Consider the following 17,633-nt stretch of genomic DNA (forward strand, 5'->3'; position numbering starts at 1 on the left):
GAGCCAGGGTTGAGTGACTGTGTCTCATGTGAGTTACTGTGTCTTGGCTGCCACTGCATCTGCCCAGCATGCCAGCATGTTTTTCTGCACAAGCGGGATACTCTTGGGGGGCACCCCTGCACAATAATTCACAACAGCAGCTACCCTGGTACTTGATATCAAATTATATAACAGATCCATAGTAATCAAAACAGCATGAAGCTGGCACACACACACACACATACATACACAAAAAAAATACAGACAGACATAAAGACCAAGGGAACAAATGGAATGAAGAACTCAGAAATAAACCCACAGTTAGAGCCACCTAATCTCTGGCAAAAGGTGTTAAAAATCATACATTGGAAATACAACAGAAAGACAAAATGAAAAAGAGAGAAAAACACACATGGGAGGGGAAAAAACATCCTTTCTATCTAATAGTGCTGGAAACACTGGAGATCCATGTGTAGAAGAATGAAACTGGATCCCCTTCTCTCACCCTGCACAAAAATCTATCCAAAGTAAATCAAATACCTTAAAGTAAGGATATGAAACTGTGAAACCACTAAAGTGAAGCTTGGCAAACACTTCCAGATACAGGCCTAGACAAGGATGTTATGTGGAAATTACAAATGGGGATACACAGAATTAATAAGCTTCTGCAAAGCAGAGGACGCCATCTCCATTCCCATAGCCCAGACCTCTCTGCTCTTCTCACTGCACTTTCCTCACATAGGACAACTGGTAGTCACTTCATTCATTGTTGCTTTCATCTTATTTGATTGCCATGAGGAGGTAGAGTGTCTCTTCTTAGAGCCAGGCCTGGTGCCTGCCAGAGGGTTGGCTCATGGGCTGTGGTTCTCCAGTACCCACATAGAAGCTGGGCATGGTAGCATGTGCCCATAATCTTAGCAGTGAGAAGGTAGAGGCAGTGGAATCCTTGAAGATTGCTCGCCAAATAGTCTTGCTGTCAGTGACAGAGCTCCAGGTTCAGGGAGAGACGATCTCAGAACACAAGGTAGAGAGGAGTGGAAGATACAACCCATCAGTCTCTGACCTTCTCAGACATACAGGTGGATGCACAAAGAAGAGTATGTGCACCTACATACATATACACAGAGAGAGAGAGAGAGAGAGAGAGAGAGAGAGAGAGAGAGAGAGAGAGAGAGAGAGAGAGAATCAATTTTATCCTAGTCAAACTGCTAAGAAGCCAACCTCCCTAGGCAAATTTTTGGCATTAAGTCAAAGGGCAGCCTTAGAGAGTCCAGAATAATTCTGGTACCAGGAGCCACATTTTAAACTTTTTTTTTTTTTAAGATAAACTAAAGTAGTCATCATATTTTCAAAATGCCACCCCTCCTTAAAAAAAATAAGAATAAAATGTCGGTGCTGAAGAAAGCTACTCAGAATGCTGGATAAGTGTGCCTGTGTTAGGTCAACTGTTCTCCAGGTGTGCCAGCCTCTGAAGGAGCTGGCATCTTGGGCAGTTCTAGAGAAGGGAGAGCCCACTTAGGCAGCAGTCTGGTCAGGGCCTGGCTGGAAGCTTGAGTTGATTTCTCTGCCTCCCAGTTCTTTCACTCATGTAAGGTGGAGTGGTACAGAGAGCAGACTAGGTGAGAGGATTGAACCCTACCATAACAGCAGCGCCCTCTAGGGAATCACTTATGAAAAACATCCACACCATCTTGTCTTAGAGCAACCAGAATGCAATGTTACACTGGTCAGCCAACTTGTGGTCTTCCTATGGATCTCAGGTCCAATTCATGTCACCAGAGAAGTCTTTCCCTGACACCCTCACTGAATAGGTCTCTCCTCCCCTGTCCCATCCCTCCTCATTCCAACCTCCTTCCCAGACAGGCCACACTTCCAACCCCACCCAGCTGCGGTGAATTTTGAAGACTGTCAGTCTCCATGTGAGCAAGCTCCATGAGGACAAAGACCCTACCTGGCCTCTCTCCAGAATGCTGAAAACAGCACTCAATGACTTTACTACCTCCACCCAAGAAGTTGTGTTCTCATTAATGATAGTCATTTATATGCCACTTATTTCCCATGTCTCTGGCACTATCTTGGGACACCCACACTTCCTATCATTTATTATGCTGTTCTGGCCTGCAGATGAGGAAGCTGAGTCTCAGATACTGATAAAGATGCAGGAGATGAAAGTCTGTGTGCACACTCCCTTCCATGCTCATCCACCTCTGACATCTGCACTGTGGTCCTCTATTCCCTGAGCCAAGGGGCAGAGGCCGGAGTTGAATCGTGTCTTCATGACTGTGAAGCACATACTCTCAGCTGCATGTCATTCTGCACACAGCTGGGTCCAAAAGCAGCAGCCACCCTGAACACGGCCCTCTCCTCCCTCCAATTATGTTCCTGTTAAATGCCCAAGGTCTGTGACACGACAATCTCCACATTATCATGTCATGAGACTTTAAGGCCTGAGAACTACAGTTACAAGAAGATAGGACAGACAGCATCCCAGCCACCACCTTTCCCCACCTGAGGCAATGACACCTAAGAGCCAGAGCACCAAGTCTGTCCCTCAGTGGTGCCCACCCTGCTCAACTTTTCTTGACAAAAATAATGAAATTCTAACTGCTTACATAAGGCCAGGAAGGGCACCAGAGTACACTGGGAAGTAATCGATATTCTGCAAACATCCTCAAGAGGGGCATGAACTGTGAGAAAGGATCTCAAATAGTGCAATGCCAACACCCTGAGCTAAAGTTCTCAATACGATCTCTTGCAAAACCGGAGTGTGCAATCCCAGGATGGGCTAGTGCTTCTGTGAGATCTGTTCTCCATCACCTGACCTGGCCCAGCCCCCATGTGTCAGGGAGTGCACGCAGACAGTAGCAATTCCTTTGAGGAAGAAGGTTAGAGAGACGGCTTCATCAGAAAAGCGCATACTGACAAACATGAGGACCCGAATTTGGATCCCCCGTACCCATGTAAAAACCAGGTGCTTCAGCTGAGGCTGTGGGAAATGGGTAGATCCCTGAAGCTTGTTGGCTAGGATAGGATGGAAAGCCAGAGAGAGTGCAAGGACCCTGCTAGGCCTTGGGTGGGGGTGTGCGCACAGACTTTCTTGTTGTGTGCAGTAGCAGAACTTCAAGCAAAGATGTGGCATGGTCTGATTAACAATTGTGCAGAAGAGGATTGTTAAGTGGCAGTACAGAAGCTGAGGACCAGTCAGGAATCTTTGCAATGGCTCAAGGCAAAGTGGTGGGTGGCCTAAGGTAGCAAGACTGTGGAAATGTAGCCAGGATCTCCTGATGAGTGGATAGAAGGAGCTGACAGAGGAGTCAGATGCAGCTTGAAGGCTGCAACTGGGACTTCAGGGGAAACTAGGGACCACTTTTGAGACAATGAAGGCAGGATGTGATCTGAATTCTCTGACCTACACACATACTAGGGCTACAAGGAAATCCTAGTGCTTCTACTTCCAGCCTCTCTGTTCCTCTTCTGAATCTTACCCAGAAAAATGAAGTTCATCCATCCTTCCACCATCCACCCATCCATCAGCCAGCTACCCACCCACTCATCGATCCAATCATTCATTTAGCAAGCATCTTTAGTAACTACTCTGTGGCAAATGTGGTAGGTACTACAGACACAGGACTAATTAAACACATGCCCTTCCCTCAAAATTTAGGGAAGATAAGAGACAATGCATATGGTTTGAGCTTAAATATTTCCCAAAGCTCATAATTTTGAAGGCCTGGTCCCTAGTGCCACAGTACTCAGAGGAAGAGGGGCTAGCAGATAACTGAATCAGGTGGCCTTTCACCTCACTAATGGATGGAGCCTTTAATGGACTCGTAATTACTGGGTTTCAAGGGAAGGTGTGGTGGTTTGAATAAGAATGGCCCCCACAGGGTCATATATTTGAATGCTCAGTCACTGTGGAGTGGCACTATTTGAAAGAATTAAAAGGATTAGGGAGTGTGGCTTTGTTGGAGGAAGGGTATCACTGGGGTGGGCTTTGACATTTCAAAAGCCCATGCCAAGTCCAGGGTCTCTCTCTCTCCCTCTGCCTATAGATCAGGATGTAAAGCTCTCAGCTACTGCTCCTCCACCTGTCTGCATACTGCCATACTCTCCACCATGATGAAAATGGACTAAACCTGTGAAACTGTAAGCAACCCTCCAGGTAAATGCCTTTTTTCCTAAGAGTTGCCTTGGTTATGGTGTCTCTTCACAGCAATAGAACAGTGACTGAAATAAGGGGTTTGTTACGAGGATGAACAGCTGTCCTTGCTTCCTGGCTGCCATCTGGTAAACACTTTCCTCTGTCATGTGCTCCCCCATAATAGAGTACCCCACTGTAGTTTCCAAAGCAACCAGGCCAACCAGTCAGGGACTGAGACCTCGGAAAACAGAAGCAGCAACAAACCCCACTCCTTTTGTTTGTCTTAAGTGTCTTGCCACTGTGTCTTAAACTGAGTACCAGGGACATCTTCTCATCTGTTCAGTTAGTCACTCAAAATGCCATTGGCACTTAATCTCATTAGTAAATTCTTTCAGGAAAGTATGTGTGTTGGTCCAGATTAATGTTCATCATGCCTTCAAGAAAGTATGACCTAAGCCTCTTTAACAAATGGTTAACAAATGTTGAGGAAGACGAATTGCCACATGTAGAAGAATGAAAGTAAGCTAGACATGGTGGCGCACGCCTTTAATCCATCACTTGGGAAGCAGAGATAGGTGGATCTCTGTGAGTTCAAGGCCAGCCTGGTCTACAGGATCAGTGAGTTCCAGGACAGCCAGGGATACATAATAGAAAGATCATGTCTCAAAAAAAAAAAAAAAAAAGAATGAAACTAGATCCCTCTCTTTCACCCTGCAAAAATATTATTTAAAAATTGATCAAATACCTTAATACAAGACCCAAAACTTTGAAGCTAATAGAGAAAAACACAGGGAAGGCATTTCAAAATATATTCATAGATAAGGACTTATTGAACAGCACACTGATAGCACAGGAAATAATCCCAATAATTGGAAAATAGGATTATGTATAATTAAAAAGCTTTCACACAGCAAAGGAAACCATCATCAGAGCAAAAACACAACCCATGGAGCTGGGGAGAAAAATCACTACATACCAACCAGATGGTGAATTAATATCTAGGATTTGCAAAGAACTGCAAAAATTGAACATCAAAAAAAAAAAAATCCAATCATCAGGCGGTGGTGGCAGGTGGATCTCTGAGTTTGAAGCCAACCTGGCCCACAGAATGAACTCCAGGACAGCCAAGGCTACACAGAGAAACCTTATCTTGGAAAACAAAACAAAAAAACAAACAAAAAATTCCCATCAATAGATGAACTAATGAATTGAAAAGATGATTCTCAAAAGAAGAAATGCAAACAGCTAATGCGCACTAGGAAAAGTGTTCAACATCTAGAGTCATCTCATAAATCAAAACTGGGCTGAGATTCCTTATCACCCCACAGAGAATGGTTACCACTGAGAACACAATGACAACAGTGCATGGACTGTGAGGAAGAGGTGAAGTGATACATTCATAGTGAGATGTAAACTAGGGCAGCATGGTGCTTTGAATAAGAATGGTCCCCTAGGTTCATATGTTTGAATTCTTAGTCATCAGGGAGTGGTGCTACTTAAAAAGGATTAGGAGGTATGTCCTTGTTGGAGGAAGTGTGTCACTGGGGGTTGGGCTTTGAGGTTTCAAAAGTCCAAGCCAGGCCCAGTGCCTCCACCATCCTGCTACCTTCAGATCTGGACGTAGAACTCTCAGCTGCCTCTTCAGCACCATGTCTGTCTGTGTGCTGCCATGCTTCCCACCTTGATGATAATGGACTAAACCTCTGAAACTGCAAGCCAGCCCCAGTTAAATGCTTTCTTTCATAAGTTGCCTTGGTCATGGTATCTCTTCAAGCAATAGAACACTGACTATAAGAAGCAGCCACTATGGAAATCAGTATAAACTTTCCTCAAAAAAGAAAAATAGACCTACCAAATGAGTCAGCTATACCACTACCCTGAATAATACTCACTACCTGAATAACACTAAGTCAACATACAACAGATAATCTTGCATATTTGTGTTTATAGCTGCCCTACTCACAATAGTCAAAAAAAAAAAAAAAAATAGAACCAGCTTAGAGGTCTGTCACCAGATGAATGGATAAAAAAAAAAAAAATGTGTTACATTCTACAACTGAAGTGTAAGCAGTTGTAAAGAAGAATGGAATCATGACATTTGTATGAAAATAGATGGAACTAGAAATTATTATGTTAAGTGAAATAATCGGACTTAGAAAGACAAATATCACATGCTTTCTCTTATGTGTAAAACTAGATTTAAAATTACATGTGTGTGTCAATGTATGTGTGGAGGATTACAAAACTAGAAAGAAGATCATGGAAGCAGAGAAAGCTATCTTAAGAGAAGTGAGGAATATAAGGAGCAATGGAATACAGGAGCTAAGAAAGCAGGAAGCAATGGCAGGAGGCATGGAGCAGAGCAGTGGGGAGGAGGGAGGAGAAAATAAGAACGAAGTGCAATAATCCATATATGAAGGCACCATGATGACACCCACCCCTTTCTATGCTTACCTATAACTCGAAGACATCATGCACTTGGTTGTAGGACATAGATCAATCTGGAGATGATCAAGAAACTTTTTTCCAGTTGCCTAGCTTTAAAAGTACTGGAAGTGCTATGTGGTAGTTAGTTATCTGGGTGGGGGTGTACAGCAATGATAGTGTCCAGTACTGGGCCCTTCAGGCTACAGTATCAACGCATCAGGCAAGATGTGCCTCCTGGTGCAATAACAATATGACTGTTATGGAAAGAACTAATCACTTTCTGAATGGATTTGATACCTGTCCACAGGAGGTAATTCACACCTACAACTGTAAACCTTGCCAAAAGCCCATAGCTGAGGTAGCCATAGATCCTAGGGAAACATGTTACTATTGTTTTTGCTAAATAGACATATTCTCAAACTGCCTTCTAAACATTTGTTTACACCCATAGATTAGTAATACTCTTTGCCTCATTCAGAGAAGCCCTTTGCAGTGGGCAGCGGTTAACACGGAGACTTATAGCTTGTTGAAGTGCTGAAAGTCACTGTGTGTGGTCATCTTGAAGTGAGGCCTCCATGTCTACCCTTCCCCTAGGCTGAGAACATTGCAAAAGGGGGAAAGGATGTAAGAGCCAGAAGATGAGGAGGAATGCCATGAAATGCAGTCTTCTGGACACAGCATGGCCCTTGTGCTCATGAGCTCACAGCAGCTTGCTCACCTGCACAAAGACCAAATCAGCCAAAAGGTCAGCGCAGTGAGTGGAGGGGTTCACGAGGACCTGTCCTTAGCTGAGATAACTGATGGCTTCTAAGAAGGAGAGTCCTTTTGCTTTGGGTTATGTGGCTGCTGGTAGGTTACCCATGGTCTAGTGGATGGTCCCACACTCTTGTGCATATGGGCAGCACTAACTGAAGGGAGATGTGTTATGGGGCCTGGAGGAAGCTGGAAGAGAGGGAAGGATAGATATGATCAAAATATGCTGTAAAAGTATAAGAAATACTCAAAGAATAAACAAAATATTATATTTTAAAAAACAAAGTTGAGAGATGTCAAATGTTGGAGAGAACATTAAGTGATCCCATTTGTATTGCTGATGGGAATGTAAATTGGTCATATGGAAAACAATAAAACCTCAAAGAAATTAAATAACTGTCTATGATCTAGCAATCCCATTTCTGGGTCTATAGGGGAAATAAAAATCCACATCAGAGAAACACCTGTCCTCCTATGTTCACTGAGGCAGTGTTCACACTGACTTCAATGTTTATCAGTGGGTGAATGGAAGATTATTAAGCCTTCACAAAGAAGAAAGTGCCACCATTTATGATGACGTGAATAAACCAGGAGACTATTCTGCTATGTGTGACAAGCCAGATGTTGAAAGACAAATGCTGTGTGAGCCCACTTGAAAGCAGGATCTAAAAAAGTAGAAAGCACAGAAACAGAGTAGAACAGGGCATGTTACAGGGGGAGATAGCTGAGGAGATGGGGTTCAGGGGATACAGCCTTGCAGCTAGGAGATGAATAAATTCTGGAGACCCCCTTCCCCCAAAATAAAAAAAAATAAAAAAGTTCTATTGCAATTGGACAATGCTGGGCTGGTTATCCTCACTCACTGAAGCATCATCAACATGCAGCTTGTGCCAGGACCAGGGAGAGGACTCCTGCTGGATGACCCAACAGTACCTCTGGTGAGTGTCTCCAAGCAACCAGGCTTGCCTCTGCAGCCCTGGCCTCTGGCATCTGCTGGCCATGTGAGCCAGCCCTGGGTGCAGCTGCCAGAGCCATTTGCAACACCTCCCACAGCATGCTGGGGGCAGCCGTGGAGCCACCCGCCTGAAGAAAGCCGTAAGCCCACCCATCTGGGTGGCCATACTCACAGCCAGCTGCCTGGGCCCTGCTGGACCCTCACTAACACCTGCAGACTCAGGTGCCAGCTCCTGAGATGCATCCACTCTGGAGGTTCCTGGTCCTCCTCTTGGGGTTGCTAGCCTTGCCCTCGGCCCTGCTCAAGCAGCCTTGGCCTGGACTGACTACGGCCCACAAGGATGGAAGGTCCATCCTAGCAAGAAGTGAGCTTACCCCTGGGCATGCCCTGCTGTCTGTAGAGTGTGGAGAGGGCACAACCTGGGCCCCACCACTGACTGCTGGACCACCTTGGGCCAGCCTCTCAGCTAATTGATTCATTTACTTATTATTTATTTGTTTAGTTATTTATTTACTTGCTTATTTATTTTTCCCTTGTATCTTAAGTATAGAGACTGAGTTAAATTTTTCCTATTTGTAGCATACAGTCTCTTGTTTTATGCCATTTTCTCTTTCTCCTTTATCCTCATTCCCATTCCCTTACAGACCTTGTCAGGAACTACCATATACTTAGTATGTGTATCTGTGTCTGTATCGGGCTGGGCATGGTGGTGCATGCCTTTAAATGGGCAAATCTCTGAGTTTGAGGCCAGCCTGGTCTTATATTGTGAGACTCTGTCCCAAAACAACAAACCACATCTGTGTCCTTTGCAGGAGATGTTTTACTTTGTATGGCCCTGGCTCATCGCTTGCTCTGCTTTTCTCTCCCCGCTCTACTCCTGGCAGCTCAGTTGCATTGGCTGCTGCAGAGGAGCCCCTACATTTCATTACCTCCATCTAATTGGCGCTCCCTCAGGACTGTCACTGTCTGTATCTTCCCATTGCTGGAAGCAACACTGAGATGAGTATCCTTGGACAGGTCCCTACTAGAACATGTGGGAGGACTCCTGGATAGATAGATCCAGAACAGATGTACACACTATTTAATTTAAACGGTTGGAGTCCTCTCTAAATGGCTGTGCTGGTGTACACTCACTCCAGTTATAAGAGAACATATCTGTCTGCCATTCTCCCCACCACTGGAAGGTATCCACCTCTATCAACCAGTGTTGCCAATGCAAGATGCCATAGGTGGGGTGGGGCTGGGGTGGTGGCAGTGGAGCCAAACAACAGATGGCTATTTTTTTTACATAGTTCTGGCAGCTGGAAGTTCAAGTTTAAGGTGCCAACAGGTATGGCGCCTGGGGAGGGATCTCTCTTGCTGGCTTATGAACGGAACCCTCTCATAGCCTTTCAGAGAAGGATATACCTGATGTCTTCCTCTTCCAAAGATACCAGTCCTATCAGATTAGGGCCAACCCTATGACTTCATTTAAATGTATTTACTACCTTGAAGGCACTATATCAAATACAGCTGTCCCTAGGTACCCACGGGGGTTGGTTCTGGGTTCCCCCTTGGATCCTAGAATCTTTGGATGCTCAAACCTTTTACATAAAATGGTGCAGTGTTTGCACAGACCTGATGCAAATCCTTCCTCATACTTGAAACCATCTCTATATTACTCATAAGACTTTGGACAATGCAAATGACATGTAAATAACTATTATGGCTCATTCAGTGAATAATGGCAAGAAGAAAGACTGGGCATGTTCAGAACACGAGTAATTTTTTCCAAATATTTCCAATCCATGGTTGATTGAATCTGCAGATAGAGCAGAAGATGGGCAATATTCCTCCCAAATGGCATCTATTTGTAGACTTTTTAAGATTTGTGTTACACTTTGCTGAACAGGAATAATTTCAAATTCACCAATATCTCATTATATAGTTTGTCTTTGGAGTCTTAAGATCTCATCACATCCCAGAATTAATCTAGCTGTCTCTTTCAACAGTGTCCTAGTTTTACCTTCCACGCTGACAGTGTTAATCCACATGATGGACATTTATTTCTGTGTGCATCTGTGCATGGAAAGTGAAGAGCCAGCACCATTTCTGCCTACATGAGTTGGTTTCCGAGACCATCAACTAAATGGCCAAATTCCCAACACAAGGACTTCTCTTTGAACTCCACCTGCTTACAGACCTGTCTCTGTAACATAACACTTTAGTTATTGTGTCTTTGTGGAACACTGCTTTTTCTGACAAACTTTTTATTCTTCCACATGAATTTTCAAGTGTGTTGAGTTCCTCTCTTAGCCTTCATCTGGACATCTGATCATACCCACATTGAATCTGCCTGTATATTTAGAAGAAAGAAATACTTTCACAATGGGAGACCCTGTCCATAGGTTTAGTGTGTTATTAATCAGATTTTACTCTATGCCCCATAAAATCCTATGAAAGTTTTATGCATAGTTTCTCAAGTTGATCCCTCGAGAATGTATAGTTTTTGCTGCAGAGTAAGTGATTTTCTTATTATAATCCTAGCTGGTGGGTTTTTTTTTTTTTTTTTTTGGTACAACTGGGAGAGATCTTCAGCCACAGTTTCTACTTCTTAAAATGGGTCCATTTCTTCTCTGTGGGAGACTTGGAGACATAAGTGCTCAACAGAAGGATATCCTGGGCTCACACCAGGCCTGTTTTCTCCATACCCAACTCTTACACAGCAATATAAACATCATCATCCCTTCTCCATTTCCAGTTATTGCACAGGGCCTCCTGAAGCACAATGCTGAAGGCCGGATCCAGAGCATGCGGCTCCTGGACCGTCTGAATGTCTCAGGGATGGCAGCCCCAGGGATGGTGGGCTGGCTGGTTGGTGGCATGAACTTCCAGCAGCAGCAAGAGATCAGGTGAGACCCTGAATCCCACTCCAGACTCTGGGGGCACTCTACAGACCTCTGGGTCAGAGGACAAAACAGAGAACAAGGCTTCTGAAGAAGGAAGGCATTCAGACTCAAGGAAGGCAAGACACAAAACCCAAGATGAGAGCAAGCTTGAGGCCACTGTCAGGAGCTGTTTGGGGAGGTGGCACATCAGGGCAATTAGCAATAACAGCTCAGAAGCAGAATGTCTGCACTTAAAGCCCACCTTTGCCTCCAACTTTGGGGAAATGGCTTGGCCATTCTAAACTCACCTGTAAAACAGACACAGAACAGAGCCTGGATAAACACCTGGGTTATCAAACGAGACCGGGGCTGCAACCGGACACCTGAATCTCCACTCAAGTGGGGCATAGCTTTGTGGCTCTGCATGAGCAGTGGACTACACTGCCCACAAACCTTGGGCCCTCAGCAGAGAAACAGTCACAGTGATGGTCCCACTGCTGGAGATGCTGGGGACTCTGACAGGCCTGCACAGAACCTCTGCAGTGAATACAGGGGACATGTAACTCTTGGTAGCTGGGGTTCCCATGACAGTACTGGGTACATCCTACCCACACCCACTGAGACTGCTCCCTTGAACCTTCTATTTCCCAGGGCTCCATTCTGCCCTGGCAGTGCCGTTCTTCTGCCTGCTCTGTTCCCGAGCACCTCCTCTTGACCCGAACTCCTTATTTTTCTCCATCTGAATGAGCAACGGTAGTCACCAGGAGGGTTTTCCTGTAAAACATGCAACCAAAAGCACCCTTTTTAGTCATTCCTTTAACAAATGTTACAATTATCATCAACCATCTATTGTGTGCAAATCACATTGAAAATAGAGCTATGAACAAGACCTATGACCTTTACCTTTGGGGAGCTTGCATCCCAGTGAAATGGGCCTCAGAGAGCAATAACTAATTCCAGGTGATTGAAGAGACATACCACAAAAACAAATTTAGCAAGGTGAGGGGTGGGAGTGAGGAGGCTGATCAGGACCTGTCTGAGAAGCGACCCTGGAATGCAGAGAAGAGGGCCAGTAACATGGGGGATATGGGAGAGTGGTGGAGGAAGAAGAGGCTGTAGGTGCAAAGGCCCGGAGGTAGGAAAGAGACGGGTGTGTCTGAAGACGAGAGAGCACCCCACATGTCAGGCTCAGCAAAGGGTGGGTGGTAGAGGTGGGGAAAACAGTGCCACAAGGCAACTGTGTATAGACCCTGCAGGTCCATGTCCATGGTGTACAGTTTGTATATTATGACAAGAGTAGGGAGGAACCAGGGGGAAAGAGGCTGTATACAGGCTACCCAGGCTGCCTCATGGAGAATAGTCTACAGAGAGGCCAAGATTGCAACAGGGAGCCCAGGAAGGAACTGAAGCATCTTCAGGAAGAGATGATATAAGCAACAGAGGTGGTTGAACTCATATATGTTGCAAGTAGGCCAAGGTGATTTGCAAGTAGCAATATACCCAAAAACATGGGGGTATAGTGTGTGGGAAAGCCAAGGAGCTTCCCTGTGGAAGCTGTCCCAAACAGATGATAGGGCTATTACGAAGGGAGCCTTGGTCTGAGTAGTGGCCCAGGGTCCTGGGAGTGAGGATCCAGCCTGTCAACATCTGGCTCTGGAATGCACAATCCGCAGCTGTGGGGGAATGCTTCAGGAGCCCTGGGACAGCTGGCCACTCAGGCTGTCAGAGCATCTGCACCAAGCTCTGATCCCCAGCGTGACCACCTGCTCCTCCCTGCAGTCCAGGCTGGCCTTGCTTCTGACTTGCCATCCCTCACCTTTGTGGGGCCTCTGCTTTTTCCATGGGTAGCATCAACATCACCAATGTGCAGCTGGACTGTGATGGGATCCAGATGGCTTTCCCTAAAGAGTGGTTCTCCGCAAACATCACGCTGAAATTTGACATTGAATTCCAACTGTGAGTCCTACCCAGCAAAGCAGAATCTCTAGGGCACAGTTCCGACTTCTCGGGGACCTGGGAGCTCAGGGTGGGGTGGGGTGGCAGACTAGAAAAACCAGATTAGGGGACTCAAACCTGAACTCAAATCCTGACCCACTGCGCTAACTCACTGTGACCTGGGATGAGTCACTCTTCCCTGAACCTTGGTTTCTTCTGTTGCAGCAAACACGACACTCATAGCGAAGGGGTCATTTGCTCATTCAGGCCCATGTGACATCATCACCTGGGTCCGATGAAAGAAAAGGAGAGGGGCCGCTCCTCCTCTCCCTCTGCTCATTGCCGTCCTGCTCGGACTTCCTGGAAGGGAGCCAGGAGATGCAGCCACAGGGAAAAGCTCTTAAAATAGCAGCTTACCCTCAACTCTTGAATGTCCAAAGACTCCTAAACTGACCTCCTGAAGCAACTTCCAAACATCACTCCAAGCTGGGAGTGGGGAGGGAGTGTGGTAGTGGGTTCAATGGTGGAGCCCACGTTTAACACGCCCAGGCTTTGCATTCCATTTCTAGCACCAGAAAAAGAAAAACAAGCACAGAGGTCCCTACGGTCAATGGCTGTTTTCTCCTTACTCACTAACCTAGGGTTTAGCAGACACGGTTGTTGAGAAGACAGTGGGTGGTGCCTGGCTTTGCTGCTCTTCTTGCTGGCTTCCCCCACCTCCTCCTACTCCATCCCTTCTGCCCCCTCCTCTCTTGCCACAGGCCCTTCAATTCGAATATCATCAAAACGCATGCCCGCATGGGCCTTGCTTCAGAGTCCTGGCTGGAGAAAGATGAGTTTGGCCGGAGGGAGCTGGTGATGGGCAGATGCCACATGGAGCCCAGCAGTGAGGATTCATCTATGTCCACTGAGTAAGGCCTTCCGCCTTTCTGGGGCAGCCCCGACTCATGAGCAGCTGTGGCTTCGTATCCCCAAATGTCCTCATGAGTCCAAAGCAGACTTCATCCCTTCATCGGGACTTGCTCCTCCTGTGTCCCCCTCCCAGAAGCCTCCCCCGCTGTGTTCCCTGACCCTACCCATTCTCTGCCCACCACAGAAATAAGTTCCTAATGCCGAACTCTGCTCCTCCCCCCCCCCCCCCGTTCCCGCTCCAAAGCCTTTAAGGGGAATAACAAATTCAGAAAAGCCTCTTGAGTCCTGTGTCCTCATCTCGGTCCAGGTCTGTGGCCCTTTACCCTCCACTAACAGTTACTCCTCTTCACACCCCATGCCTGCACACAGTGATAGCTCTTCTAGAATGCCTTTCTGGCCTTTTTAAGTACCTCACGAAGATATCCCCAAGTATTTCTCAAGAGGCTCCTAGTGCCAGGCACCCAGCCTAATGCTTAGAGACACCAGGGTGAACAAGACAGGCACACGAGTTGCATGGGGACTGACCAACCAACTGTCCAACTCAACACACCACTGGGAGGGGTGTGCTGATTTCTCTCTGTAATTCCCGAGTACTGAACCACGACATTCTTCATGCCTGCCATGTAGACATCAGATGTGTGGTGCCAACTTAGACTGTAGCAGACATTGACATGGTAGAGGAAGACCATGAACTCTAGCGCTATCCTGCCGTGTCCTGATAAGACTCGGCACTTACGCTCTGTGTGACCTTGGCCATGTCACATCACCTCTCTGGGTCCCCACTGACTATGGCTGACAAGAATTACCTCCCTAGAAGGCCAAGCTAGGATGCAGAGTGGGAGGGTGCGTTCAGCACTTCCCTCCCAGCATCAGTGTAGCCTGGACTGATGCATTCTGTCCTGAATTCCCACCTCTTTTCCCAGGGCAGTCCCACCCAAGATGAAACATTTTCTCCACAACATCCGAGAAAGCCTGGGGAAAGTTATCCCGAACCTAGTAGAAAGTCAGGTAAGGTGTCCGTGAGTGCCATCTGCCCCACAGGCATCCGTGCGTCTGACCATCAAGGCATGCATCTGGGTAATTTAGCAGAGCACTTCTAACCCTAGGTTTTGGAACCTGACAGCAAACCCCATCAGATTTGTTTCCACAAGCAAGGGACAGCCACCCTAAGTGCCCATGTCCTCATGTGTAGCACAGGCAGTTGAAGTCCCCACCTCAGAATTGTGGGGCTTCAGGAGGCAGGGCATGGGTGTGCTGTGCATGGCTCCTAGGGGTTGACTGGGTTCTGCTGGAATCCAGTGGTCCTGGGGCTCTTTGCCTCAGAGACCTCAGTTCCTTCCTATCCCTGGCTGACTCTGTCTCTGTGTTGGGGATCTAGGTGTGTCCTCTGATCGCCGAGATCCTCCGACAGCTGGATGTGAAGTTGTTGAAAGGCCTTGTGGGTGAGTGTCGGGGTCCACCCTGGGAGGCTTCATTGGTATTGGTAGGTACTAAGGGAGGAGCCGTAACTCTCATGTGCTGTAAGAATGCATTATAGGGACTCAATTGTAATGTCCCCCTAAAAAACTAGAAGGAACCCCTGCCAATGAGGCTGTACCCTACCAAGTCACCACACCAGAGATTCTAGCTTCCCCCAAGAGCTTTGTAAGTCCAGTAGGAAGGACACCCCTATCTAAACTCAAGACTATTCCTGCTCCAGAGATAGGTAGACTGGTTCAGCCCCTGCCCGGATGGAGTTCACAGTCTTGGGAATGGAGGGCAGGAAGTCATCCATCAGGGGATGTCATTCTGAGCAAGTGATGGGAATGCTCCTGGCCCCAGCCCTTGGAGGATGGATGGGAAAACACTCCCTTCTCTGTGGACCTGGGGATTAGAAAGGTCACCTAGCAACCAAGACTCCCCTTCTCCTTTCAGAACAGGTGGCTGCTCATAATCTTGGTCAAGCCTGAATCAGTCAAACCTCTTGGGCGCCAGGCTCGAGGGGCCTCCCGCTGCCTGCCATTGGTCAGAAGGAGATAGTTCCGGTTGAGACCTTAAGTCTCTCTTAATGTTGGTCTTCTGCTGTCCCCTGGAAACAGGACTCCCAGGTTCCAAGACATCCTGTCCTCTCCAACAATAAACTCTAACTCTGAAGGATACACTAGCCCCGCCTGAAGGATACCACCACCCCCTAACCCCACCCTGCCTTGAGCTTTTGTGCAAACATCCCTGACTGGCTCATCGGCCCAGTAATGGTGGGAATACCCACTCAAGCCTGCTGTTTGCAGCCAGGGACCTTGCTCAAAGCAGGGAAAGGCCAGAGGTGTCTCACTTCTCATTTGCTCATCTATGTTTAGCGAGCACCTACTCTGTGCCATGTCTGTTGCTGGGCTCCCAGAAGTCACAGAGAAAACATAATAAAGCACGAATACAAAAGAGACCCACGATCAGACCAGACTCGGCTCTGTGAAAACAACCAGTGTCCCCAGCCCCAACAACAAAAGAGGGCAAGCTCGGCAAAGGTTTGGAGTAAAATGAGTGGATGACTCCTGGCTTGAGAACTCACTCTCTGTGTCTTAGACAAAGGCCCTCACCCTCACCTGCAACGTGGGACTAAAAATTCTACAGGACCCATAGCACACTGCTGGCATCAAGGAAACCACACCACCACTTCAGGACACTAGCAACATTCAGTCAAGCTGAGCGCAGCACCTGCTCAGTAATGTCACAGGTTCACCACTAGGTGTCAACAGACAAGGGTGCCATGGTCACAATAGCCCTAAAGTGGCCATGTTCCTGAATACCTCCAGGGAACTGACGGGCAGGTAGGAAGGTAGGAGAGTCACACGTTGTGGTGAAACAGTGATGAAATGACCCTCCACTTCACCCAGTCATGTGGGTGAATCTTCCAAAGTTGCATCAGAAGAGCCCGCACTGAAGAGCACGTGCGGCAACTCCAGTGACACAGAGGTCAAAAACAGCAAAGCTAATGAATGCACACTGCTAGAGATCAGGGTAATGATGGTAGGCGAGGCTCGGCAACAGGGAGGGACTTCTAGAGAAGTGGTCACGGTCTATTTCTTGACCTGGTGCTGGCTATGGGGAAAGGTGTTCAGTCTCTGGAAAACTCGCTCAGTTATTTGTGTATGTACCTTTTTCTAAGACATAATACAGTTTAACAATTTTTAAAATAAAATATTTAGCATGCAGCATATGTATGTGTGTGGAGTATATGAAAAACCATTTGCAAGATGTTTTCCATGTGGAAAATGTTTATTCAAGGCCACTGAGTTCATTGTTAACTATTTGCCTACTGACTACTCAGTGATTGAATGTTAAGTCCCACCTAACCCATCAAAGGTTGAGGATCATACACATATTAATAATAGTAGCATGGGCTAGAAAGATAGCTTAATGGTTAAGATTGTTTACTGCTCCTCCAGAGGTCTCAATTTCAGATCCCAGCACCCATGCTGGGTGGCACATAACTGCCTATAATTCCAGCTCCAGGAGAACCCAGCACCTCTTCTGGTTTCCATGAGCATACACATGGCACAAATATACATACCCATAGATAAAAATAAATCTTTAAAAATAAATATTTAAAAATAAATAAATATTCATTTTCATTGATCCCAGCTGGATCAAGAACAGAAAGGGAGAACAAGGAAAAAGAGAAAAAGAG

At 46.6% G+C, this 17,633-nt stretch overlaps 1 protein-coding gene across 2 annotated transcripts; it reads left to right on the forward strand.

Moving 5' to 3' along the window:
* Positions 1 to 8,274: 8,274 nt before the first annotated feature.
* Bpifa3 (BPI fold containing family A member 3) lies at positions 8,275 to 16,112 on the forward strand. 2 transcript variants are annotated; one of them, XM_028889010.2, is made up of 7 exons: positions 8,275 to 8,619; positions 10,996 to 11,146; positions 12,971 to 13,078; positions 13,819 to 13,968; positions 14,893 to 14,977; positions 15,348 to 15,411; positions 15,884 to 16,112. In XM_028889010.2, the coding sequence occupies exons 1-7, from the start codon at positions 8,493 to 8,495 to the stop codon at positions 15,916 to 15,918; spliced, it is 720 nt and encodes a 239-aa protein (XP_028744843.1). In that variant the 5' UTR covers positions 8,275 to 8,492; the 3' UTR covers positions 15,919 to 16,112. The 2 variants fall into 2 exon arrangements, with proteins under 2 accessions (XP_028744843.1, XP_028744844.1); XM_028889011.2 differs by having other exon boundaries at positions 15,889 to 16,112.
* The last annotated feature ends 1,521 nt before the right edge of the window (positions 16,113 to 17,633 follow it).

The sequence above is a fragment of the Peromyscus leucopus genome, chromosome 4, assembly GCF_004664715.2.
Source record: "Peromyscus leucopus breed LL Stock chromosome 4, UCI_PerLeu_2.1, whole genome shotgun sequence".
NCBI classification, from domain to species: Eukaryota; Metazoa; Chordata; class Mammalia; order Rodentia; family Cricetidae; genus Peromyscus; species Peromyscus leucopus.

Excerpts from the sequence above, each read along its gene's own strand:
- Bpifa3 (XM_028889010.2), top strand. The coding sequence starts at position 8,493 with ATGCATCCACTCTGGAGGTTCCTGGTCCTCCTCTTGGGGTTGCTAGCC. Across the intron at positions 13,079-13,818 it reads TTTGACATTGAATTCCAACT|GCCCTTCAATTCGAATATCA; the intron begins GTGAGTCCTACC and ends CTCTTGCCACAG. Across the intron at positions 15,412-15,883 it reads GTTGTTGAAAGGCCTTGTGG|AACAGGTGGCTGCTCATAAT; the intron begins GTGAGTGTCGGG and ends TTCTCCTTTCAG.